The sequence below is a fragment of the Pelmatolapia mariae genome, linkage group LG17 (assembly GCF_036321145.2).
Source record: "Pelmatolapia mariae isolate MD_Pm_ZW linkage group LG17, Pm_UMD_F_2, whole genome shotgun sequence".
NCBI lineage: Eukaryota > Metazoa > Chordata > Actinopteri > Cichliformes > Cichlidae > Pelmatolapia > Pelmatolapia mariae.
Window position 1 is genome coordinate 33288224 of NC_086242.1, and position 26328 is coordinate 33314551.

Sequence of the window (26328 nt, forward strand, 5' to 3'; positions counted from 1 at the left end):
CTAGTCTAAATGATGGGGAGGAGGCATTTATAGAAGTCCAGGGTCCATGTTGGAGACAGAAAGGGGGACAGCATTAATCTAAGAGTTCAAGTCTATAGTTGTCACCCTCGTGTGGGCTTGGAGGGGCTCGGAAGGCCCCGACACTGACTTTAGGGCCTTTAGTTTGAACAATAGATACCTTGTGTTTTGGCAGAGAGAAAGCAAAAAGTTTAAAGTTCAAACTGTCAACTTTTTTTTTTTTTTATTCCCAATCTGCCTTTTTATGCTTTTTCTTTTTTCCATTCCTCTAATGGCACATGCTGTTCTCTCACTCGGTTTTTCACATCTCTTCTCTTACACAGGACTTTTTCACACATGCAGCCTTTTCTGTGTTTCATAGCAAGTATTCTGTTTAGATGCCATGTTTGAATAAGCTGCCTCGACGCGCAAGCAAATCAGCTTTGGCAGGCTGACAGCTTGATATGTAACGCTGATGGGGGGGGACAAACAAACAAACAAAAAACAGATGAAATATGACATTGGCAGCTTCAACGCATGGGGCCAATTTCTGAGCAACACAACATTGTTTTACTGAAAGATCCAGCTTTTTGAAAAGACTGAAAGTGACATTTTAAAAAGCCACAAAAATGTAAATAAAAGTTGGAAGCTGTGTATAAAGTGTAGCCTCAAATTTACAATGTGAATTTACCAACATAGATTTGTTTTTGTGCATAGGAATGTCGTACAGTACAGGACTCCTATATAGAGTTTAACAGGAGTACTCAAAAATCTGATTTGTTATTGGAAGGCAATATCAATGGAGCGATATTGTTATTTCGTGATTGAGAAATATATATTTTTCTTTACTATTCAGATACATGAAACAAGCAGATTTTCTTAACATTTGATATGTGTGCTTGGATCAGATAGTTGTTGTGTTGCGGGACTTGTTCCCAACAGGAATGTTGCAGAGTGCCCTCTGGTGAGCAAACTGTGCAACATCAACATTTTTTTTACATTGTTGAAGGGTGTTTCTCTCATCTTTTAAATAAATGCCACTGCCTAAAGATCGGCAAATGGGGAAAATCAGCTTCCTAATAAATCAGTTGGGCTCAACTCTCATCCAAACTTGGCATTGCACTTACTTATTTCTTACTGTCAAGTTAGGTAAAGAACAGACACACCCACTCTATAATACACATACAGAAATGACTGGATTTATTAATAAGATTCAATTTCATTCCATTTGGGTCATTATTAATTAAATAAAATTCACTTCCACTCCCATTTTTCGCATCATTTCTTCATTGACTAAAAGATTTTCCACTTCAGGAGAGCATAAATGTGTCAGTGTGGGAGCAATTTAATCAGATTTGTTGTTTATATCTAACCATTATGATTTGGTGTAATTTGCACAGTGGTGCTGTTAGAGATGTGTAGCTTCTGATGGGGATAGAAAAAAAACAGTTGTGGTTGCATCAGAGTCATAAAGTGAAAGAAAAAGGCAGAGAACACCTCTAGAATGTCGGCGAGGGATTATTTATCTTTCACTTAAATCAGAGTTCCATTTCTGGTTTCCTTCACCGGGTTTGGACGCTCCCTCACTTTACGCCTCCCAGTAATGCAATTAAGATCTATAAGCTTTTCCCAGGAATAAAGGCACTGAAAGACGGATTGTTCCGTGCTTCACTGAAGTTGGGCAAATCTGTGTGTTCTCATGTGTGTGTTTGCAAAGATGGATTGATAGAGGGGTGGAGCTACAGAAGGTAATAACATTGTATCCCTGCTCCCTGCCATTCAACTGTTTCCCACTAACAGACATGGCGAAAGGCTTGGAGTTGTATTCTACCCAATCGAGCGCGCGCATGCACAAACACACACGCACGGGCATGGAAGCAGTCATTTCTCTCCCTTTGTTACCTCCATTCCCAATGAAATTCTATTGTGTTGCCATAGTGTCAGCGTGACTTTTTGAACAAAACTTGAACCATTCAAGCTTTTCTCTCCCAGCCATTTCAAAGCGGGCATTGCTGCCAGTGCAGCAGATTGCTAGTTACTTATCTAAGCAAAAAAAGAAAAAGAAAAACACATTAAGCATGTTAAGCATGTTTGTTGCAGATCGGCAGTGTGCCGTTTGCTCGTGTTTTACCCTAAGCTGAGTATTCCACTGCATTTTGCGGTAATTGAACATGAATCAGTAGGGAGAGGGGTTTACAGATAGCGTCAGATGCCTCATCTCATGCATTCATATTTTACCTTTACTCAATCCAAGTGACATCTTCTCGCTGTAGCTTGCTCACGAAATTAAGAGAATCATTTGATGCCTTTTCACATTCTGTTGCTGCAGGCAAATTACCGTTTCTGATCTTAATTGTGCATTTATTACCACTCATAGTGCCTGCTCCATTTGCTTTTTTTACGTTTTAGGATTATGATTAAAACAGAATCCCTGTATTTCATTTAGTGTCATAGCATCTATACAGAGAGATGTAAACACTGCCACCTAAGCAATATCATTTCTGCATAACACTATATATTTTCCAACTGTATATCTCACCTAAAGCAAACTAGATTACCCCCACAATTTTCATCATCCTCTGCTTTATTTCCCATTTGTGAGGAAAAAAATAAAAATAAAGCAAGACCGTCAGCTTATCCCTTACAGATCATAAATTAATGCGGTTAAGAGGTTGTTAGAAGATGCGTTAAAAAACCTCTGCACAATGTGCTAGAGTTTTTGATTAGGAATGCAATCGAGTTTTCCTCCTTTCTGTCACTGTTGCATGCCCTGCCCCAGTTTTGTCACTTCGCCAGCATTGTTGGCTGTTTTGTACGTTCAGCAGTGGCGTGGGCAGTGCCTAAGCTGTATTGTGGCGCGATTGAGACGATAATTGGCTTTTCACTGAAGCAGTTTTATGCTGATGCAATTGAACCGCTGCGCGGCGTAAAGGTTAGGGCGATATTAGGCCCCATACAAATGAGAACAGGACAATACACACTGAGGCAGATGTCAAAGCCAATCTCTTCTTTTGGCCTAACCAGAGGGAATGTGTGTCTGTGCGGCTCAGAGGTTTGTGTACTCTGCTGAGAGAGTTGGATCTTCTTTTACGTGGAACAAATGAAAAAGTCAGAGGGTGTTAAGTGTATTGCAGCTGCATACAGATAAAAATAAATAAATAAAAGCAGCTTGAATGCACACTTCTGACCACTTGCATTTGCTGGCAGGCACAGAAGCAAATGTAATCGCAGTTCATATTTTACATGCACATACCCACACGGTCTGAATAAACAGATATGTCTACAGAAACTGTGATTGATGAAGCTAAAGTACTGATCTCGAAGTTGCTCCACCCTCCTTAGTGTTTTATTGCTTCTTCCTGATTTCTCACTCCTGAAAGGGTTTTTGTATTCTCTGGACAATCAGGTGGATTTGTTTTAAAGTTCATCTTTGAAATTAAAAAAAGCAATTCGAGAAAAAAGTAACTCTACTTAGAGGAAAAAAACAAAACCGAACTGAATGTGAAACTTTTAATCTAATAACACATTTTACGTAATAAAATAATAAATGGTTATTCCATTTACATACTGTCTTCCACACAAGTCTTTATAGAAGACTCGGGACTGCCTACAAGTTGTCATCTTGGGTTAAAAAGCCTGTAGTTAGATAAATAGGAAGGGAGCCAGAGATTAATGCCACTAGCTGCCGGTATATTAAAACTCTTTCCACATGCTCACAAGTCAAATCTGATTTAAAAACTTTATAAAATGATTGATTGGCTGGGGCAACCTTCATTCCCCAATAGTGTCTTATTCAGGTTTCTCTGAGTCTCATGTCTCAACTTTTGGTGTGTTCACACCAAGCATAAGGTCAAGTTTATGCGTAGCACAAGTGCATACAAAGTCAATGCAAAGAAGCAAACTGATGCATGGGTTTCCAGTTTGACTAAGGGTGACATTTCTGTGTGAATCCACCATTATAATGCCTGTATATCAAAAGTGGGAAGTACTGCACTTAAGAGGATTTTCAAGTGCTTTTCTTTTATTTCCTGCTTTTTTTCCACAGATATCTCTAATTTATGCTTTATAATGATTTGAACATCAGTGGAAGGAACAACAAAGCATTATAGACAGTCTTATTGGGGGGGGGGGGGGGGGGGGTGTTCATCGTTGTTTCTTATCACACGACACACATGAAAGAGACACAAACATGTAATTTATGGATCCTTTATTGCACTTTACTCAGGGGTTAAACTGCGCCAGAATGATCTGGAACGGTGTTCAAGGTGCAGATGTCAGTAAATTGTTGCTGTGGCATGTCCAGTCAGCTTAGTACAAAATCAGCAGGTAGAATTGTCCTTCAAAGAGCTAATTTTAAAAAAAAAATGGTTTGAGTACATTTCAGAGGCTGTACAGTTTCACTGTCACTTGAGTAAAGAAGCCGAATCAGTGCTTCAGTATTTTTTTAACACAAGCATCTCTATTTCTATTTAAGTTGCAAATGTGTACTTTTTGCCACCTCTGCTGTACTTCATTTCACCGAGGTTGTATGGTTCAACTGAAGTATCTCCATGACAACAAAGTAGACTCGGTGCAAGACGATACTGAGAATCAACCTTGTGAATTTGTTCCTTTTTGTTTTCAGTCAATAACTTTGATTTCTCTTTGACACAGTCGATAAATCAAGGATTTAGGAAGGAAAGGACACTAAGAGGTGAACTAAAAAGTACTATAAGGTTATTCAGTACTGAGTGCAAACAAACAAAATCGCAATGTTGCACATTCGCACATGACCGAAATCCCCACTTGTGCCATTAATGTTGTTATTTTTTCTTCCCTTTAATAATTCAAACCATTCTCTCCCCTCTTTGCCGCCTCCTAGCTCCTTTGTTGTATGATTGTATGTTGCTATGCTCAGCTATCTGCAAGTGAGCTATGTCGCTATGGCCAGTCTCTGACTGCCTTTGGCCGTAGTGAGGGAAATCAACTGTGGCAGAGCTGTAAATTATTCCTCTGGAGGGCTAAAGGGGCCTGAACCCACACTCGCTTCCGTTCGCCATACCTTTATCAGAGTTCAGTCGGTTCCTATGGGCTCCTTATCCGTCAGGGCTGAAAGGCCCCAGCCAAGCAATATCAATGACACGGACCACAAAAAGAGGTTGTTTAGTGTGCCGTGTGTGTGAGAGAGAGGGAGAGAAGATGGACAGAAGGATAGAAAAACAGTGAGAGAGGATGGGGGAGGAGAGATATCCTGGTGGGATTGTGGAGCTATTATGTGTTAAATCTAATTAACGGTGTTGGAGTGGCAGCGATGAGAAGAATCAGAATCATTTAATTCCCACAATGAAATAAAATGTTTTGTTTTTGTCTTTTTCTTTGAAATATATCTCTCTTTTCAAAATGTTAACAACTCTATCATTATATATTTGATGGCATTTTATGCTCGCGGTATTTCTTTGGATTGAAGGAATCAAAAATCAAGACGCGCTGCATTTAAACTCGAGGCTTCAGTGAGTGAATTCAACACTATAAACCAAAACTCAGACATTAATCTCAGAGGTCAGAGTTGGACGTTTATTAAGACATTTATTAATAGTCAGTTTGAAAGAAAAAAAACAAAGTGTTTAAGAATTTGAAATGATTCATGAATTCATGACAAATAATAAAGGGGGGAAAGAAGGTGTCACCTTCATCAGTCTGTGTGATTATTCAGGAATCCTAATGTTTCAGCTTGCAAGGACTTCAGCGTCTGCATTTCTTTTCTTTTTTGGCAGCACTTTTTTTTTTTTTCATGGCTGCGCACGCTTTGTTCCTCTTGTCACAACACTGTCCTTTTATCCGACATGTTCAGATGCTGTGGTCTTTTGGGGAAAATGGGTATTCGAGGCACACGCTGACTCGATATTCCATACCTTAAACTAATTTCTGCTCGCCAAAACCATTTGCAAAGATCTTTAAAGACACCTTAAAGACGATGAAGGCTTTTTCCTTTGCTTAAGACTGTGCTGCATTGTAAATGCGATCTTTAAAGCTTTGTTTACATGGTAGACAAGCCTCTGCTGTCTCGTCCCCCTCACCCTCACTCCTTCGCTGCCTGAAAGAGGACTTCCTTGCATTCTGATCGCGGGCCTGTCTGTTCTTACAGACTCTAAAGAATACTAATCAGAAGGGCCTTCTCCGCCTCTAAGCAAACTCTATTCATTCGGCGATGGTAGAAAATAACAGGGGATGTATAGTAAATGGCTGTTCTTATAGTTGCTTTTATTTATTTTTTTAAGTCCCGAGAGCCACACGCACAACACTACTAATACTTAATGCTACAGCACCTCTTTTGTTACGTACACAGTTTGGTGCCTTACCGGTGAACCTAGTGCTCTTTAAAACTGGATTGCATGGAATTTAATCATCACAGCCTTTCTTTTCCTGTGTTGCCTATTCAAAATCGGTGTAAACGCTGGGGAAGACGAGTATTAGCAGTATAATGATTTAATTTATCCTGCTAGTGTGTGCAGATTGTTCTGTCAATGTCAAGAGTGTGGCTGAGAGTTTGGTTTACCTTTTGTGTAAGCCTAAAGAGAGAGGGAGACAAAAAACTCTGCACAAAAAGAGAGAAAACTGTGACTGGGGAAACAAGAAAAAACTGAAATTTGACATTATGCGCTAATTATATCGATGTAATGATCCAAAGCATACAGCGGAGTGGCTCAATACCACTGGTATTGGTGTCATATCAATGCTAGCACTATGTGATCAATACTTTGTTTCTAGCCACTAAGTTCAGTATGTAGCTCAATAAATTGTGTTAAATTAAAAATTATTTACTTTGGAAAAAGAAAAAAATACCACAAAACGTGAAAAATGTCTGAACCTTTTTGTGTAGACTGTCACGTCTATTTTATTTATATCTGTAACACAGTTAAACAACAGAAGTTGACCCAAAATGCTTTAGAGAGAGGTACAGTTACATTTCAGGTCTCCAAAAAAACATTATAAAAATGCAGTTTTAAGATGCATGAAATGCTGAAATGTGTATTTTATTGTGTTAACTAATTATTTTGGAAAATAAAAAGCACAGTGAGACATTAAAATATGAACAATATTTGCACGTTTATAATGATTCATCTTATAAGTCATGACAAAACGCTCTCCCCCTCACATAAGCTGTCTTTATAAGTTAAAAGTATCTCAAATCAATACTGAAATACCAATACGGTATTGATTTCAGATTGATTTGGAGTATCGCACAGAACTAGGATACAAAGGAAGAAAACAACCTGAAGAACCTTCGTGTTAATTCTTTGTGCCGTGTTTCTTTTATAATGGTTAACGCTTTTCAGGATCAGCCAGAGTATTTACCAAAGTACATTAGGAAACTCACAGGATGGCTTCTGCATTCTTTTGTTTAAAGTGTTGCTTAATTACAGGCAAAACTCAAGCTGTGCCCGTTTGATCGAAAAAGGTCCATTAGTTACACACGTGTGAGCTTCTAAGAAGAACCTAAGAGCTATATGCGCCTAGCTTCCGAGCCTCCATTTGTCCACTTTTTTGTCCATTTCGAAAATATCCCCTCAGTCAAACTCCCACTATAATATCTCAGAGTACCTGATTCATTTCAATGGCCTGGACTATACTGCATACCAATCTGTCATATATTCAACATAAGCATTTTTAAGATTTTGAAATAAAGAGCCTTTCTTTAAAATCGACATAAATTTGTAGCGTAAGGATAATTTTATTCTGCTCACTTTCTCCTTCACCACTGACGGAAACCATGTATAAAGCTTAGATCAGCTTACCGGCTAGCCGCAGATTTGGGTGGTCATACGGGTTCAACCCCCACCCCCCAAGTGGCTGGCACAAGCTGTACAGAGCGCACACATACTGACACAAACACACACAAAGGAATTAGAAAACATCATTGCCATCCAGGGATTCTTTCCAAAAATGCTAATGTGGCGTATTTGACCTGTTTGCTCAGCCTACATTTTTTAAAGGCATTCAGACTTCAACAGAATATTGGAAGACAGTTCTGCATTAGGTTAAAGCGCTGCTGTTATCACATTAAGCCAGGAGTTGAGGTCATCTTCCCCTTAGCTGGCGGCAAAAAGAGAGGAGAAGATGAGGGGGGAAAAAGAGAATAAGGAGTGACGGGGGAGACTATCCTGAAATATTAAAGGCACCTTCTTGGACATATATATATGCACATGTAGCGATGAAACTGCCTTTTCTCTTTGTCTGCTTTTCCCACACAGACACACGTTTCTCCCTTACCTGTAGGTGCCTCTGGGTGAGGCTGATCAGGGTCTAAATACCCCTCCGGCAGGGATGTCTTTGATGGCTGTTGCCCAGCCTAATTTGAAGCAGGGCTCATCGTAAGCCTCCCAGTGGGATACTGGATCAAAACACAGCCAGTGGAAAGAAAGCTGGGCCTGGAGGGGTGTGTGTGTGTGTGTGTGTGTGTCTATGAGGGTTTTATTGTTGATGCCCAGTGCGTGTGTGTAAATGTGACTGTGTAGTGAGTGTGCGAGTGCATGTGTGTACTCACCTGGCTGTTCGTCTAAGAACTGCCAGTTACAAACACTGAAAGAGGACAGAGGACTGAGGGGGCGTTACTGACAGTTCTAGCCAAGGAGCCAGCATTTCCATTTTGTTCGCTGGAAACGGAGTGTGAAACTTTGATGAAGAGCAATTTGCATCTCTGGATGGCTGTGAAGAGGTCTGCTTTGTTCGGGGCCACCGAAAAAGCCTGGGCCCGCGCACTGCTTTCTCCAAAAAATCTGCCCACCCTATCGCCCAACGGCACCCACCCTCTGCCCTTCACCATCAGCCCTCCTGGCACCACTTTCCTGCCACTTCGGCCAGTGGCTATTCTAGTATTGTGTTGTGTGGCCAAGAGCACCTGCTGGGAGTCTGTTCATCGTCCTTCCATGGGATTTTTTTTTTTTTCAAAGTGATCCAAGGGCACCCCCACAACCTCTGCACATGACTGAAATCAGACAGAGAGGTGGAGGTACAGATGCAAATTTTTGTTCATGTGAGACTAAGATAGTTGTGTCACGCTGACTGCACAATCAGTCTTCTAACCCATGTGCGTAAAGAGGGAAAGTGGGTAAAAGGCTAAAAGTAAAGCTCCCTTTCTTTAGTTCAAAGGTACATAATGCATCCCACTTTAAATTTTGCATAATCTCTGAAGAGCAAATGAAAGAGCGGTTCCCCACTGCCCCGTTTATTAAAACTGAACAAATAGTCCCCTGTGCCCGTCTCGAAACAGAAGAACGGTTAATGAAGGGGGATGGTGTGAGAGACAGTGGAACAGGAGTGAAGACGGGGTGGTTTGGGATTTGTGTGTGTGTGTGTGTGTGTGTGTGGTAATGGGGCTGAGAGGCGAGCGTTTGGGTTGTATTTGTATTCCAGTGGCCCAGGGTATCCGTGGATACACCTAGGTGACTGAGAAGCATGCAGAAGGAGGAAGTGGGAGAGCAGTTATTTCTCCAACATGCCTCTGATACCCACGATGATTAAAAAGAGCCACACAGTGTGAGGTAACTTTAGGTCATTCCTTTGGAGAACATGCTCATCTGTGGCCACATCCTCACTGATTTATTTCATGTGACCGTGAGTGATTGCAGATGATTTTGTGAGTAGGACAAAAAGGGAAGGTGTCAAGACACGGTTACTGTCTCCAAAGCACTAGCAAACCACTGTTTAAGAAGCAATTGAATATAGAGGCACGGTTGGTTCTATATTTGCTGAACCATGATATTGCCAATTTTAACAGAATATTGAGCTGAATATGCAGAAAAAAAAACACGTTACCCACTGCAAAATGATTTGAAAGAACTTTTGTTTGACACTTTTTTCATGCAGTGATTGAATACATGCAGTATATGAAATACTGAACGTGATACTCATTAAACAAGAAGTGTGGAACCAAGGTTTGAGGAATTTCTCTGGTTGCCTTGCATTAAACTCAAAATTACAGCAAAATTACTGGAGCTGCTCAGCCATAGAAACCCATGCAGTGACGAAGCTCCCAGAACAGTTTTCGAGCTGATGTTAATGCCAGAAGACGTTTGGAACTTATTGAATCAGCGGAGCGTTGGTGTCTTTAAACCTCCCTCTGTAACTTTGTGTGGTCTACAACTTCATTTCTGAGTTGCTGTGGTTACTAGATGCTTCCACTTTACAGTAATACCACTTACAGCTGATTGTGGAATATCTAGAAAGGAAGAACTCTTGAAAACTGTTTTGTTGCAATGGTGGCACCAAATACAACACCACGCTGTGAATCAGTGAGCTCTTTAGGACCGCCCATTCTTTCATACTGTAAGTGTTTGTAAAGGTGGTTGACTTTATACACCTGTGGCTGTGGGACTGAAACAGCACAAAGTCAAAGATTAAAAGGTGTGCCTCAATACTTTTGTCTGTATAGTATATGTATGTAAAAAGAGACGTCAGTTTTTGCCACTTTGGGAAATTTAAGCAGATGATTGTCATTCGCTGGCTGCAATTCACAAAAGTTGCAAAGCACTTGCAAGTCACTGTAACAATAAACAAGCCAAAAAACAACAGTTGAATAGCAGAAAGCAAGAAGACTGTATAAGATAACTGAAATAAAACTTGAATGAATATGTTATGTGAAATCATTTAACATAATTGCAACAGTAATACTGCTCTACAGTTGAAACAAACTTTAATAGATATGTCAGTGGGCTACATAGACTGGGGGATTTGGGCTTAAGTTCAGTGTAAGCCTCATCTGATTGTGGGCCAGTTAAGCAGTACTTTGTCAGCAGAGTAGCTGAGGGAGGGTTTTCTGGCCAATTAAAACACGTCCCATGTTGTTTAAGATTATCAAAAAATCCCAGTGTCTTAGTGTGTTCCCAGCTTTAAAAGCGAACTCGGATGAGGTCACCTCTTAACCGACTTAAATGAAAATTTAGTCACTGTGATCAGTTGTCGTCATTACGAAATGTCAACACGGCTCCCGGCAGCTCCTCCATTTAAAGTTGAGATGTCACGAGATTACACCAGACAGACGAGCTCATTTGGTCGGCTTACGGAGCGGGATGATTCATAAGCTGCAACAAAGGCTGTGTCAAATGGTTCCCACCGCATGCTTTTCTTTTCTTCCCCTCCTAATGTTCCCAAATCAAGAAGCTTTGAGGGGGCCAACGAAAAGAGCTTAGTCATTGTGCAGTTTCATTCATCCAGCTGATGATGATGGGACATGTAGGCCTTAAAGGGATTAGCGTAGAATACATGCTTACTTTAAGTTTTTTAACTTGCTCGAGACAGTCTCGGCGCTCTAAAGAGGAAGTTAGCGAGTCATGGCACTGACCGAGCTTCCTTTGGCCGCTGTGTGGACAAGTCTCCTCATTAGCTTGAAATTCCTTACTATAAGCAAGTTGTAGGTATGTGTATTAAAGGGGGAAAAACAAACCTAAAAGTGAATTTTAAAATTAAAATGGCAGTAGCTATGACAGGAAATAGAGATGGATGTGACGCTCGTGGAGTGTTGAACAAACTGCAATGATAGCTATAAATTGACCCTTAAAACTGGTAGGCAACAAACTTTGTGCAGTTTTGTATTTAAAAAAGAATTCAAATTAAAGTCCGTAACCCTATAAAGCAAGTTGTTGTTCAAAGAAAAGGCTCCTGCATCTTCCCTTGGCTCTGTTTTCAGGTTCTTCCACATTAGATCAGCCCCCACAGCAGCGGGCAGGTAGGGTGGGTGGTGATGGTGTAATTTAACCTCCTAAGACCCAAACTCTTTCATGGTATGCATTTTTAATTTCTCTTTGCTATTTGGGCTGATTGGGACCTGATGAATATAAAACAAAGAATTATCTTTTTACCTGATTTTGCTCTACAAGGGCCTGATATCCACATATGAGGACATTCGTTTTAAATTTCGATAGAACAGTGGCTGTATAATGTCCTCATAAGTGGATATCAGGCCCTTGCAGAGCAAAATTTAGTATTGTGTTCTAGACAAGACAAAATGTGATGTCCACACATGTGGATGCCAGGTCCTGGGAGGGTAAGCAGAGGGTTCTTACCTGGGAACATTTTAAATGTCCTAACTGTGCTCAGCTATAGTGGCGATTCTGGGTTCCTTCAGTTTAATGAGAGTAATTAAGGCGGGTGGACATACAGTTATAGACACACAGACGTCGTTCATTGTGAAATATTTCACATGCAGGTGTTTCGTCGCATCTCGCAGGAGATTCCTGCAGCTGATCTGCATTTTACAAAATCATTTATTTTTCTAATCAGCGATCACAAACAGCAGACAAAGGAGAAAAGACAACTGGCTGTTTGCCAAAGGGGAAAAAAAAAATAAATGTAGGGGGGTGGGGGCGGAGGAAGGAGGGGAAGGGTGGAGAAGAAGGGCATAAGTAATGCAGAACGAATAAGTGTGGCGAGAAAGACAAAGGATAGGAGGCTGTGTACAGTGTTTTTGTTTTGCTGAGAGTGCAGCACAACATGGAGGCGGGTCAGCGTGTCACAGACGCACACGACAACAAAACAATCGCCGTCCTCCATCGCTCTCTGCAGGTTGATGCTCTGCTCTTCCAGCTTCTTTTTGAACCATAAATAGATAAGAATGCAGATAATGTATGGTGCTGTACAAACAAATGCACACATGCTGCAATTCCTGTTGACCTTTTTATGAGTTTTTTTCCCCTCCAAACAGCAGCCATTTGTAATTGAAATGAATTCTTCTTGCTTGTCGTCAGCAGCAGCAGCAGCAGGAGGAGGAATTCGTCCCTCTCCTTTGTCTGTGGACGCTCAGTAGGCTTTATTGGAATCCCCCCTCCGTCGTAACCCTCCTCCTCCCCGGCCACTCCCTCTGGCGAGTGCTGATTTTTGATAATAAGCCCAGCAGTAATTTGTCATGTGGCCCGACCAGCAGCGCGCGGCATGTGAGCGGTTTGGGACTTGAATGGCAATGGTTGGAAGTGCAGGGCCGCGAGAGGGAAATTACGAGGCTCACAGCGAGCGTCGATTCATAGAGCCAGCGGGGACATTGTTTGCTGGTACAAGGCTTTTCTTTTTCGTTTTTGGGGATCGGGCTGCTGAAACCTCACCCGTTCCTGCTTGTCAGTCAGTCGCTCGCTCGAAGAGTAATTACAGGAGAGCTTTTATCAATTTTTATTTTGCCACTCGACTGTTGCTGTCACACACGTGGCAGTTTGGCTTTTAAATTTGGGGTTTCCACTATTTTGCAATTGAAAATTTAATTGCTATAAGTCATCAAGGTTATTAATTATTTAGCAATTATGCATCGATAAAGAGAGCTGATGAATATTTGACTATTCAGCACGTCAGCGGGCACCTATAGGTTTAAAAAGCAGAGTTTAGCGCTCTTCCTGTTGGGTTGTGCAAATATAAGCAGTATAGGAGTGCGCATAAAGAGCAAACGCTATTGTGTACTGTGTGTGACTATGTGTGTGTTTGCTTGACAAACTAGGGTTTCATATAGCACTGTACATCCCATCCTCCCCCCATGCATCACAACAATTTTATGGCCCCAGTGGGGGATTTACACTATACGTCTGAGTGAACAAGTGAGTAGGCGTGTGTGTGTGTGTGTGTGTGTGTGTGTGTGTGTGTGTGTGTGTGTGTTTGCATGTATGTGCGCATGTGTTCTAACCTCTGGAGTCCGGCTGGAAGCTGGCCTAATTGAAACGGTTTCTTGACTAACACAGCAGGATAGGTCTTCCCTTTGAAAATACAATATTTGAGTTTTTGAGGGGGGAAAAATAAAAACTTGTATTTGCAATGGCATCTTCATAGTTTCAGTCTCACATGTCTACATTATGATACAGTGTGTCCAATATGGATCCTTCATGAATGCAAAGCCTTATGGGGTTTTATGTTGACGATGGCACTGTCTCAACAATTGAGCGCCTGATATTCTGATGAGATTGGCGTGTGGAGGTAGAGGGGAGGAAGTGTGTGCAAGCATGTGTGTCTGTGCGTGTGCATGAATGCTAGTATGTATGCGAGTAACAGGGTCGGTATCAGTGCCTGTGTTTAATAAATCAATGCAGGTCAAGTCTGAGAGCTCGATGTCACCGATATAGAGGTAGTTGAGAATACAGGAGCAGCGAAGTTGCTCTATGCATATGTCATTTCTAATGAGCGGTACTAGAGCAGAAAGATATGACCTCATAGTCTCCTGACTTCTTGGAAAAGAGTACCGTCTCTCTGCACACACACACACACACACACACACACACTGTTTACTCACACCTGTTAAAGGCCTGTGCTCACACACACTTTTCGCGACCTCTTCTGCTTCCTCGCGCTCGACAGATCTGGTATGATGCGCGGCGTAAACAAAACAAAAACAAGCGCGGCCTCGTTTGTTTCTCCCTCACCGTGCGCTCCCACAGTGGCCCCTTTTGTGATGCTACTTAATTAGCAGTCTCTGAACATAAAACAGCGCGGCGCACAAAGCCACCGCTCTCAGGTCGCTCATACAAGATGCTCCACTCACCGGCACAATGACAAAAACACTTGGATTTGTTTGTCTCAAAGACGAAGCAAAAAAGTGTTTTGGACATATGACATCCCCCCCCCCAAAAAAAGAATGAGGTTTAGAGAGGAGGGGGAAAGGTTAGAAAAACACGGCATTATGTGCATAGAGAAGCACAGCATAAAGGAGACCGATACTTTTCCTGTAATGTCATCCCATCAGATCTTGTGTCTTTAATTCTTTTTTTTCCCATTTTCTTTTTGTTGTCTTGCTTCATGCCCATCACTTCTAAGCTGCTTTGCAGAGCTGTAATGCCCCAATTATGTAAGGGAAAGAGGGGGCGGACCTAGGATGTGACAGAATTTGGGAGGTCTCAGGCTTTGGCATAAGGCTGATGCAAACGCTGGCGTTCTGGGAGTTAAATCCCAGGATCCGGGAACAACACAGAGCCACAATGACAAAAATAACATAAAACACAGATTTTTTTTTTCTTCTCTTTAGCCAGATGGAGAAAATACAGACCAGATGATTGGTAATTGTCAAAGCTGGGGCATTAAAGCTGTAATGCTGTAAAAGTATGTCTGACGTCTACCATTGTAGGCACACAATACTGGATAATATCAGAGTAAAGGACCCTCAGTTTCAGATCTAGTGTAGTGTATTCTTTTTGCGTCCTCAAATTTTTATCTAAACAAAAAATGTTACAAAGAGCTCAATGTTATGTTGCCCCAGTGACTAATATATTGCTTTAAAGTTTGGAGATGATCCAATGGAAAGTAAAGCTTTTTCCTAATTCAAGTGACCCTGACCTTTGACCTATGACCTTGAGGCCTTCCATATTAAAAGGATGTATTTTATTATCTTTACCCATATGATTGGAGCAGAATGGGCTGAAATCTTTGGCTTTTATAAGCCATAGTGTGTCCTGTAGTGTGTGATTTTTTGCCAAACTTTAAGGCATCGTTGTGCTGCTGTAGTGCATTGTATTGGAAAAAATTTAAACATTTGTTGTACAGTTTTGTGGTTTATTTAAATTTCTTTTAAGGTCAACTTTGACCTTGGGTGCTAACAATGAAGGTCAGAAGTGCTTTGTTATCTGAGGCACTCATGTCCCCTAGTGCTTAGTATATTGTTGAAGTTTGAAGACGATCCATAAAAAACACAGCAGACTTTGGCCTGATTTTGGCCAAAACTAAATGGACACAAACTGTTAACGGTGTCTACAATCACACAAAATTTAAAAAGTGATATGTTGAAAACTATGGACACTAGACTGCTAACAAACAAAGGAACTGATTACATAGTCCCTCTATTTGGGGGAGAGTAAAAGTTGAGCTAGACATCTTGGGGCTGGAGTGGCCACTAGCATCATTTTAGCATGATTTAAGACTAAAGTGGACCACACACCTGTATGCATATTAACACACTTATTGGCTCAGGCACACATTAGCGTTAGCCAAGGTCAAGTAGCAGGGAGATGGGAGAAAATGTGATAAAGTTGCTGCTTTTTTCCAGATGGGAGACACAGGCTTGTGTTGTGCGTACAAAGAGAAGCGATTTCTCTGTTAGATCAAATAAAGTGGACACATAAAACCAGTCAGTAAGAGAATTCTTATAATTGGTTTCTTGAGTTTGAAGACCTGTTTAAATACAACATTTTCACTCAATGTCAAACGGGTGGAAAAACAGAAACCGGACTTTAGTGTAATTTAATAGCATTAATATTTGGTGAAGATGTTAGGCAAACATGCTCGATGCCAAAAACGCAACTTTAATTGTGCTTGTCAATGTAAGCAAAGAGACAGCTACTAGACAAAGAGGATCCTTGAAGTGTGTGCGTGTGTGAGAGTGTGTTTCCTGTGGCGATGCTTTGTGCATTTGTTCACACTAAGGTAATTCTGCTTTCACACTGCCTTAAAACTAAATAGTAAAAGTTGCGTCATTATTCCGCACCACAGCCTCTCTTCATGAGCTCCTCTTAATGCTAATCCCCGTCACAGCAAAGTGATTCTCATAAAAGACTCTTCATATTTCTCTGGAAGCTTTGAACATAGAGAATGCAGTCCAAGCTTTTTTCTTAAAATAAGTACACAGGTACAGCCTTAAGCAGAGGTATAAACAGATTCATGGGCACACACGCTCATGCAGACAAACACCGATGAGAGATTAACCTCCGGGAAGCAGTTGAATATGAGGGGAAACTGCACTGGCGTTTCTTCTATAATGCGCCTTAGCTTTCCTGACATTATTGCTTCCTATTTTGGAATTGGTCCTTGAACATATCCTATATGATGCCTGTGACACTAATATATATTTGTAGTGTCATTTCTTGGGCTATATTACAAGCAGCAGCAGAGGTAGTCAACTAAAATTTGATGTCCAGTTAAAAAAAAACAAAAAACCTCACACAATATGCAATACGTCTTGAATTTGTATCAGTGTCTGTATATAGTCAACAGCTGGCTGTCAAATAAAACAAAGAAAGTACAATTCAGCAGTAATTCAACAATGTTTATTATCCATTTAAATAATAAAATCTAAAAAGTAAAATAAAAAATAGAGCTTTTGAAAATGGTGTAGTTTGAGCTTCTCCTCTTCTTGTTTTTCCTCAGCTACATTTGACATGTAAAGTTACAATGCAAACAACTGTGTGTCCTGTGTACATACTTGGACTACCGTAAAGACAAAGGAAAAGGCAGCCCAGGTTAAAATAACCTTACCGTAAATATCAGAAAAGTTGTGCAGGGTAAAATAGAAACTATCTGTCAAAATCTCATAAGAGGTCTGGGTAGTTAGGTGTGCCTCTTTCTTTTTTCATTTCATTTTTAAAATATTTTCACCTACATATATAAACCTATTTTACAGAGAAGCAGCTAGGTGTTCCATATGTTGCTGGAAGATTAACATAAAGGCGCATGCATGCACCTCAGGTCACTGGGAAATGCTCCCCAACTGTCCGCTGCTGCTGTCTCTTTCATCTTTACCACGCTCAACTTCAGAGGCTTTCTTAATACCACACGGTGCAAGTGTCACCCAGGTACCCTGTCCAACTCTTCTCACCTCTGGTGTTCTGCATTATTTATTCTCTTGTTTTTGTACCCCCCCCCCCCCCCCCCCCCCCCCCCCCCCAAAAAAAAAGTCCAGAGCCAATGTCTTGCCCTATAGGCCCGACTCTCCTGTGTCCAGAGAGGGAGATCATAAAAATTGTAACAAGCTTCTTTGAACTGGTAGGTGGTATTTGATGTGGTGAGAGGAGCATAATATATGGTGTATTTGATCTGGCCAGCTGTCTGAGTTGCCTGTCCATGAGTTCTCTTCACATCTCTGGCCTTTGTAGTGCGTGCATCAGTCTCATGGCCATGTACACACACACACGCACACATGCACTCCTTAGATTATTGGCCTTGACATTAGGCTTTAGAATGTTACACTCGCAGCATTTTTGGTAACAGTGATGATTGCTGCCAATTGTGGCTGCTGTTTGAAACTAGAGTTAATGTGGTTTAGCATTGATATACTTTTTCAATACTTGAATTTTGCAGTTATACCTAAAGGTGTTGCTTCCAGTTGAGTTTCCTTTTTAGTTTTTAATAAGTAGGATAATTTAAAAATGGTTGCCATCTTATCCCGGTATTTTCCCCGCTACATCTCTGTCTGCAACTTAGGGAAGCTTGATAGGCCTTTAATCTCCTCAAAAGACCAACATTATTCTGCTTTACTCCATTGCCGTCTTTGTTTCTTGCTCACACACTCACATAGATTTCTTTGAGTAATGTGCGCTCCCTTACGTTTGTAGTTTTCACCTCCGCTCACTGATTTACAGCCTCTCTCGCTCTCCTGACACGCTCCGTTCTTTAGCTCTTTAGCCGATCACAACAATGTGGAGGACCATCCATTTCCTCTCCTCTTTCTCCCACACTTCATCTCGCTCCTCTTGCTCCTTTTGTCTCTAATTTTTTTTCCCTCCCTTCTGTCCTTTTACAAGAGGGTTTGTACTCTACTGCATAGTACATAGGTTGTGCTTTAAGATTACCTCTGGGACAGCCAGGGATTTTTAAAAAAAAAAAGAAAGAAAGAAAGAAAGGAAAAAAACGGGCGGGCAGAAACTTTCCTATTGTAGAATTTTAAGTTAAGAAAATGAATAATGTGCCAAGTAAATACAGTGAGCAAGAAATTAACTCCAACTAACAGGTTGAGGGGGAGGAGAGTTAATTTTCATAGGCTAATCATCAGTTTACACAGCCGTTCTTTGTTCGGCGTTTCCCAGGATTTTTATCTTTTACACTGCTGCGATGACTGCACAAGCTGCTTCAAACACTTAGTGGTGAAGTTCTGTGTCTACGTCTGTCACACGTTTCTTGTCGGTTTAGTTATTCAAATGGGCTTTTGTGTAACATGCAAATTATCTGCACACAGTTTGAGCTGAGTCTCTGTAATAGAATGACTGATGATGCAACATGGTTACCCTGGTATTTAGTCTGGCCTTCCTCGCTAGAAGAACTGACTGAGTGGGTTTAGTAAAGTCTTACTGGGATATTTTAAACCGAATTTGTCTCAGCATCAAACGTAATTTATTTATTTATTTTTTTGTTCACATAATTAAGCACTAGCTTAAATATCAGGTCCAGCTAAATAAAAGTAGGATTTGGAGAAAGCTCAGGCACAAGGTACAGGGCAAAGACTGTGTTGTGTGACTTTATGCATAAAAAAGAGATTAAAAGAGATTACCTGCAGGAACTTCTTTCTATGTAATGGAAAATTTTCCCAACGACGGTTCTCTGAATGAGCTGCTTAATGTGTGATGAAATACTGTGCACTCCACACAAATAGCCCTGGAGGAAAGGAAATGTGTAGCTAGTAGAAACCCATGTTAGGTTGATGCTGAGCCCTAAAACTAAAGAAAGGTCCCTCCATGAGTGCATTGCTATACCGATATTAACCCTGGTACTGGAGATACCTAATGATTCAGTAATATCAGTTAATTTACTGCAACTCGGCAGGGCCAATCCAGATGGTTGCTACTTTCAAACACATTATTATCCCAACTTTATGAAATAACCATAGGCATCAGGGTAAAAAAAATAAATAAAAATTTGGACATATCCGACTCTAAACAATGAAGCCAGTTCTTCGTATCATTCTTTAAAATAACCTGCAGGATTTTAACCTCATCAATAGTGATGATATAGGTGTCCATTGGAAATAATGCAGTTGCTTGCTTGGTCCATTTGTAATGTGTAGGGAAGTCAACAGAACCGATGCTTGTAATACGTTAGAAGAACTGTACATAGAACAACAGAAATTAGATGTGGAAGATTGTGACGAGGGCAGCTGCTGTGATAGCTTCAACACAAGTCTCTGATAAGAAAGGCAGAAACACTTGGGTATGGAAGCACTTTGCATTTAAATTGGATGATCAAGTGGTGATAATTTACCCACAAAAGCCAATATACAAACAATGGTGTCATGCCAAGGGACCAAGGGAGGAAATGCTTCCAATTTAGCAAAGCACCTAGAAGACCGGCATCTAGATCGTTTTAAAGAATTAAAGGTGAATGAGTTTCAATTAAATGTTCAAAGTATTATCTAAAGTATCTTATTTTATCGTGAAATGCAAGTTGCAGGTTTTTTGAGACAGCTGGCACTGCCACTGCAAAACCAGCTATGTCCCATAGGTTAATTTGTTTGTTTGTCTAAAGTTGTATAAATGCTTATGCTAGCATGTACTGTAATAAGGTTATAGCTTGTAGGTTACTTGGCAACTGTCCTTCATATTTCAGTTCGTGTCCTATCAACAAAATATCATGTTAACAATTTAAATACACAATCATTTTAAATTAAAAAAAATTCATGATAATAAAAAATTCTACTGATATTGTTGCCAACTACAAATTTCTGCTATCATGACATTGGTATCTTTCTAATCATGAGCACATGTGTTTATGATTGGAAAAGATAGCCGGGCAGGGAGGATTTTAAAAAAAGCTACATTTAAAGCTTCATTTATAGCAATAAAAAAATTGTAACGTGAAAATTGCTTCACATTTTTAAAGACATAAGCTTTAACTTTAAGGACTACCAAATGGCAAAGCAGTGTAGAAGTCCAAAGGTGGTTTATTGAGGGTGCTTAAAACCCAATTCAAAACTGTCACTACCTCTAATTAAAGGATGGAAAGTTATCTCACCACAGCGCTGTTGTCTGTTTCATGCCATTGTTGCCATTGCAAATCAACATTTCAGGGCTGGAGTCAACAGGTCCTTATTAGAGGTGACACAGCTATGCCTCTGTTGTAGCTGCTGGATGTTTAATTTACATTCTGCTGTCCCTCTTTGTGTTTGTGTGTGTGTAATGGAGTCTGTTATTTGAATTACTTCAAGGCAGGAGCTGACCTTTACCTTTTCTCAGGGCAAACTATAGTGTCTCAAACCATGTTGTCAGGAGTATATGGAGAGGAATCTGTTGTATGTGCTTTGTATGGACAGAATGTAGACTGTATGAATTTCGATAGGGCAGCTTAGTCACTCATTGATCATGAAGGTCTCCGGAGTGTGCCGTTAGTTGAATGCCATAGCTTGTGCAGTAGCTGCATCCTTGAGCAATTTTTCTGGTACCATGTACATTGGGGCGTCCAAGTAATTTAAGTAATGGGACACATATACCCAGGTTAAATGTGGATGAGGCCAGCCCAGTAAAATCAGAAACACCTTTTTTTTCTCCACAAAAAAAAGGAAATGGTTAGCCTGAGAGGTCTTAAGAAACATACATGTGTTTTCTAAAATATGTCTCAGTTAATTGGCATTCATTTACTAGTCTACTGTCATTATGAAGAAACTCTAGTTTCTTTATAAGATCACTGTCCTAACCACCTTACTTTGGTGTGGCAATTGCACATTCATTCACCATTGCTCTCTTAAATGTGGGAACCAAAATAACAAGGGAAGGGGTTGTTGGAGTATTCTTTACTGCTCAACAATTTCAAAATCCTGTATTGGTTGGGCTCTAACAGTATTAATGTAAGGCCTCCTAATACTGATCATTCAAGTGTGACCGTTCAATGTTAATAAGTTTTTACTTCACACCATACATTTTTTGGGGATATCAGAGGATTAAAAAGTTGTTCCCAAAAGCAGTATGTTGATACAACATAGAACATCCTTGATGTATTTACAGTTTTTTAATTAAATCCTATTATGTGTGAGTTATTGGTGTGTTTTTGTTTTTGACAGTAAACTAAAATCAGATTTTTGACATCTAGGATGAGGGTTTGTTGGTAGGTATGTATGGGTATATTTGCATAATATGTCTGTAGTAGTCTTTCCACTCCACATTATTTACTCTCTCAAAATAACCTTATCATAAGGCAGGTTTAGGCTGTTCCATATGGATGGCATCTGTATATGACAGGTCTTGGAGCATCAGAATGTGAATATAAATGTAAGCAGCAGTTTGTGTGTGTATCAGCAACTCTTAGGAGGATGTGTAGATGTTTTCCTAGTTGGTTCTAAAATAATATATGCATGCTTTTACAGCTATTAAACTCCTTCCATAGTCATTAACTAAAGGAGTTCTACTGTGTGTAATGGAACAAGTGAAATTCGAAAGTCTTTTTGATGTGTAGTGATATTTTTTTATTCTTAATGTCAGTTTTTGAGCCTTTTGCTGAAAACTGAGTTTTTATTTGAATTTTTATTTTGTTACAGTTTTCTGTCCAGACTGTTCTGCCGTAGATCTGTGTGTGAAATTTTATTTAGAACCTTAAATGTCAAGATGAATGGTATTGTCTAGTTACGATATATTTTTTTGAAGTTTCTATGTTTTCACAACCCCTTTCTGAAGATTATTTGCTGACTTTTTCCCCCAGAACAATTAAAATGTCCAGTATTCTCTACAAAACACATTTCTTTGTGGGTTTTTTAAAAAAAAACCTGTATCCAGTGTAAACCGGGATGTGTAAGAGTACTATCATTGAAAATGATTTCTGCCCACCAAAACAAGAAGGAAGGCATCAGGGAAATTATATTTTCATTTTCATACTTAAGATAAGAAGAAAATTAGTTAACTGATACTTAAGTTTTACAAAAACTCTTGTATTATATGTTGTAAACAAGGGTTAAGTTTTGTCGATCTGAAATAGCGTAATGTTCATGTGAAAACCTACAAAGCTAAAATTAAAGTACATTAATACTAATTTTGTCTTATTCAAGTTTGCATGAAAAAAACTATCAGTTTGGTAGAGTTTAGTGCTAGCTAAACTGGTTAGTTTAAACTTCTAATGATCAACTATGTTGGTTCAGAGCAGACACGGCGTTCATGGTCAGTTTGAAGTCGCATCACGGCATCAGTTTAAATTTAAAGTGATGAAGCTCACTCGTTGAATTCTACCTTTTCTACTAGCTTCTAGTGTTTAAGGATCAGGACACGGGTATATAGTTTGTGAAACATCTACTTATATCTTGATGAATTCAGTCTGCTAAACCCAAAGATCAATGAATATCTGAGTAGTATCGCAGCCTAATAAAAACTAATTTACTTATAAGTTATTATTTTTTCGGTGCTGCACTGCTACATCCAATCCTAGGGTTTCATCATCTGTCAAATCCCACTTTAACTCCTGCTTGTAAGTCTTTCACCTGAACCAATATTTATCTTTATCCGAATTAGGCAGTCTTGTGCTGAAAATGACTGTGTTGTGCTATGAGCAGAGATGTATTGTGAAGGTGAAGGAATATTCTAGTGTGTACACGGTGGCCTGTGTTTTATTAGGCTGTAGGTAGAGATGGAGGGAAAGACAAAAACAAGGAGGGTAAAGTGGAAGAGGTGGTATTTATGTTAACATGCTGGTTGGAAGGAAAAGGATTTATGTCGTCTGTTGTGAAGAGTAATGCCATTGCACAAGACCCCACCTCAACAGCCTGTATCCCTCTTGTCTTTTCTTTCTCTGCCCCTATAGTCTCTCCTCTCTTCTCTTTCTCGTTCTATTTACTTTTGTCTCTGGCTCTGACTAGTCTGGAATCCCAAGAGATATGCTCTTTTTCATTTATTCTAGGCCTACACCTTCTTCAATCTATTGCACCACATGTCCCTAGACTCCCTTTTTTCTATACTTGGAATGAATGCTGTACAGGTGAGCGTGCGAGCAATGGTTGTCTGACTTTTCTTCAATTTGCCATACATTATCATTTCATTTAAGTAATTGTACATACACATTTAGAATGCATTAGTCCCCACTGCTGATATAATGCTCTTTTCCATAGTGTGTGCTTCTTTATTATAGCTTTCCTTTGGGCTTTCAGTTGTTACTCTGCTTTCGTTGATACCATAGACTACACACACACACCAAACCCTTTCTCCTAATAATATGGTGTCCAAACAACTAAATTGCGGTCTCAGTTGTGTTCACAATTTTGACAAAATCCTGATCTGCTTTTTATCTCTTTCCATTAACGTTAAACTAAGCTATTGGTGTTTGTATTTTGCTCTACTGTATTTAACCCCCTTTTTTTTTTTTTAACTTTTGCTAGTTTTTTTTAGTCAGCTAGGATTCATTTAGACTACTGTATGTCCACACAGTATTCATATCTAACCTGTGTTCCCAGCAGATCAGGTATCTGGTGCATATGAAAAAAATGCACTTGTCAGAATAAAATCACGCTGACCTACACACCACCAAACGCACAGTGCTGTTCACACTCGCACACTTTCTTGCCATTTGTCAACCCCCTCCACCTCCTTCCCCCAATATATTTCATCATGGTGAGCCAAGGCATCGCTAACATGCCAGGCGAGTGCTTTCTCTTGTTCACTGGCTCTCACTGTCAGGGAGAGATTTTTTCTTTTCACCTTTTCCCGTGACAGACCCAAGTGCTTCAATTTTCCATTTGCTTGGAGAAAGTGACTGCACAAAACCTTTGGACTCCATAAGCTATCACTGCTACACAGAGCCAGCGTTAGCCTGGAAGGTGGATCATGCGGTGGTTAAAAATGGAGAAAAATCTCTGACCCCCACAGCACATGTTGTATATCCAACACATCCTCACAGAAAGAGGCCTGGTTAAGCTGCCAGTGCTTTTCTCATTCATTCAACCTGAAACACTGTTATTTATTTGAATTTGAAAGAAATAAAACCCACCTCACATTGGATCACCAGACTCATTTTCCTTACCCACTAAGTCTGCCTCAAAGAAGACGCACAAACAAAGGGTACCTAATCAAACGACCCTCATTCCCTCTCGTGTTCTGATACAAGTTGCACTTGAACACACCATTGATGCTCTGAATGCCTAAGTAGAAACATTGCCTGCTGTAGGTTAAATTAAAATTGGACTGGAAAATTGGTTTCAAGTTGGTGCTCAGAATTGCTCTCAACTAAAGTTCAATTTTGATTACCTTGTTGACTTGTTAAGTGGATTTGAAAACATTTGACATGTTTTCTTGGTGCGTACTTCTACATCACATCTTTCCTAAAGTATTGGTTTTTTTTTTCTTTTTTAGCTTTAATCAGATATTGTTTGCTGTGCTTAAGAGACTATGTCCGAGTAAATATCAATTATATTGTCTAATAGTGGTTTTGGATCTGCCGGGTGACTGGGGCTTTCTGTGTAGAGTTTGCATGTTCTCTGCAGATATTCGGTCTTCCTCCCACAGTCCAAAGACTTGATTGTTTGGTTAACTGCTTATTCCGACTTGGCTGTAGGTATGAATGGTTGTCTCCCTCTTAGCCCTGTGTTATACTGGTAACCTGTCCAGAGTGTACCCTGTCTCTTGCCTGCAACCCTGAATTGGATAAGCAGTTAAGAAAATGGATGGATTGATTCCTAATCTGATTCAATCATTCACTGTGTTGATGACTATCAGAGTATCAGCAGACGCAATGCTTTCTTGAGGCCATATGATAATGTTGAATGTTTCTCTTCTCTACACAGCGAAGAAGACGTGCGCAGCCACAGATTTCACCTGTAAGAATGGACAGTGTCTTCCTGCTAGGTGGCGCTGTGACGGAGAAGTAGAGTGCGCAGACGGTTCAGATGAAGCCGATTCAATCTGCAGTAAGTAGCAGCACAGCCACACTGACTGGGCAAACTGTGAGCAAAGTCAGTTTTGTCAGCACATACACATATGCACGCACACACACGCAGGCAGGCACACGCAAACTTCCCTGAGCATAAAACACTCCCAAGGTCACTCATTTTCAGTGTGTCACATTTTGCTGCACACTAGCCGCCGTGCTAACCTTCTGTTTCTCGCACATTGCCTCAGAAAATAGCTTTTAGTGGCTTTTTTGTTGTCTGTTTCAGCAGCAGACTCAGAACCTTTGTACAAGGTTTGATCAAGGCCATCGATGGCAGAAGAGTGGACAAGATGTCTGCTGAGCATCCTCAAAGTGAGAATTAGAAATAATTACTGAGCCCTAAATTCATCTCGTTCTCATTAAGTAGCTCATGACACGACAGAAAATTTCTCTAAATTACATGTTCAGTCACGCAGTGCATTTTAGAAACTTTTTTCCCCATCTTGTCCAAGTTCACATATTATCACTTTAACCCTAATAGAAACTGTAATGCTGTTTGATAGTTACGGTGCATTGCAGCTAATGTAGTTATATTTTACACAGACAAATGTAATGTAAGGTTTTATTAGTGTTCCTGTAATTATTAAAATAACTGTAGTTGAATTTGAGTCTGTTCTGGAAATTGTGAATGCAGCAGCTCATTAACCATGAAATACATTATTCTGTACTTCTCCTTAATACATGTTATATTATTTCAAAGCTTTTTTAACTGTTAACCATAAGCTGTCCATTTCAACATTTTTGTTTCTCACTTCAAATTAGTGATGCCACAGTGTTGCAAAACATGCTTATAAT

General features: G+C 40.1%; 1 protein-coding gene across 4 annotated transcripts in view; it reads left to right on the plus strand.

Annotated features, from left to right (window-relative positions):
• Nucleotides 1–26328, plus strand: part of lrp8 (low density lipoprotein receptor-related protein 8, apolipoprotein e receptor) — a 170636-nt gene that overhangs the window by 56621 nt on the left and 87687 nt on the right. For all 4 annotated transcript variants that reach the window (XM_063460686.1, XM_063460688.1, XM_063460687.1 and 1 more), the window contains exon 3: nucleotides 25388–25510. In XM_063460686.1, the coding sequence (XP_063316756.1) occupies nucleotides 25388–25510 (123 nt within the window). The remainder of the gene's footprint in view (nucleotides 1–25387; nucleotides 25511–26328) is intronic.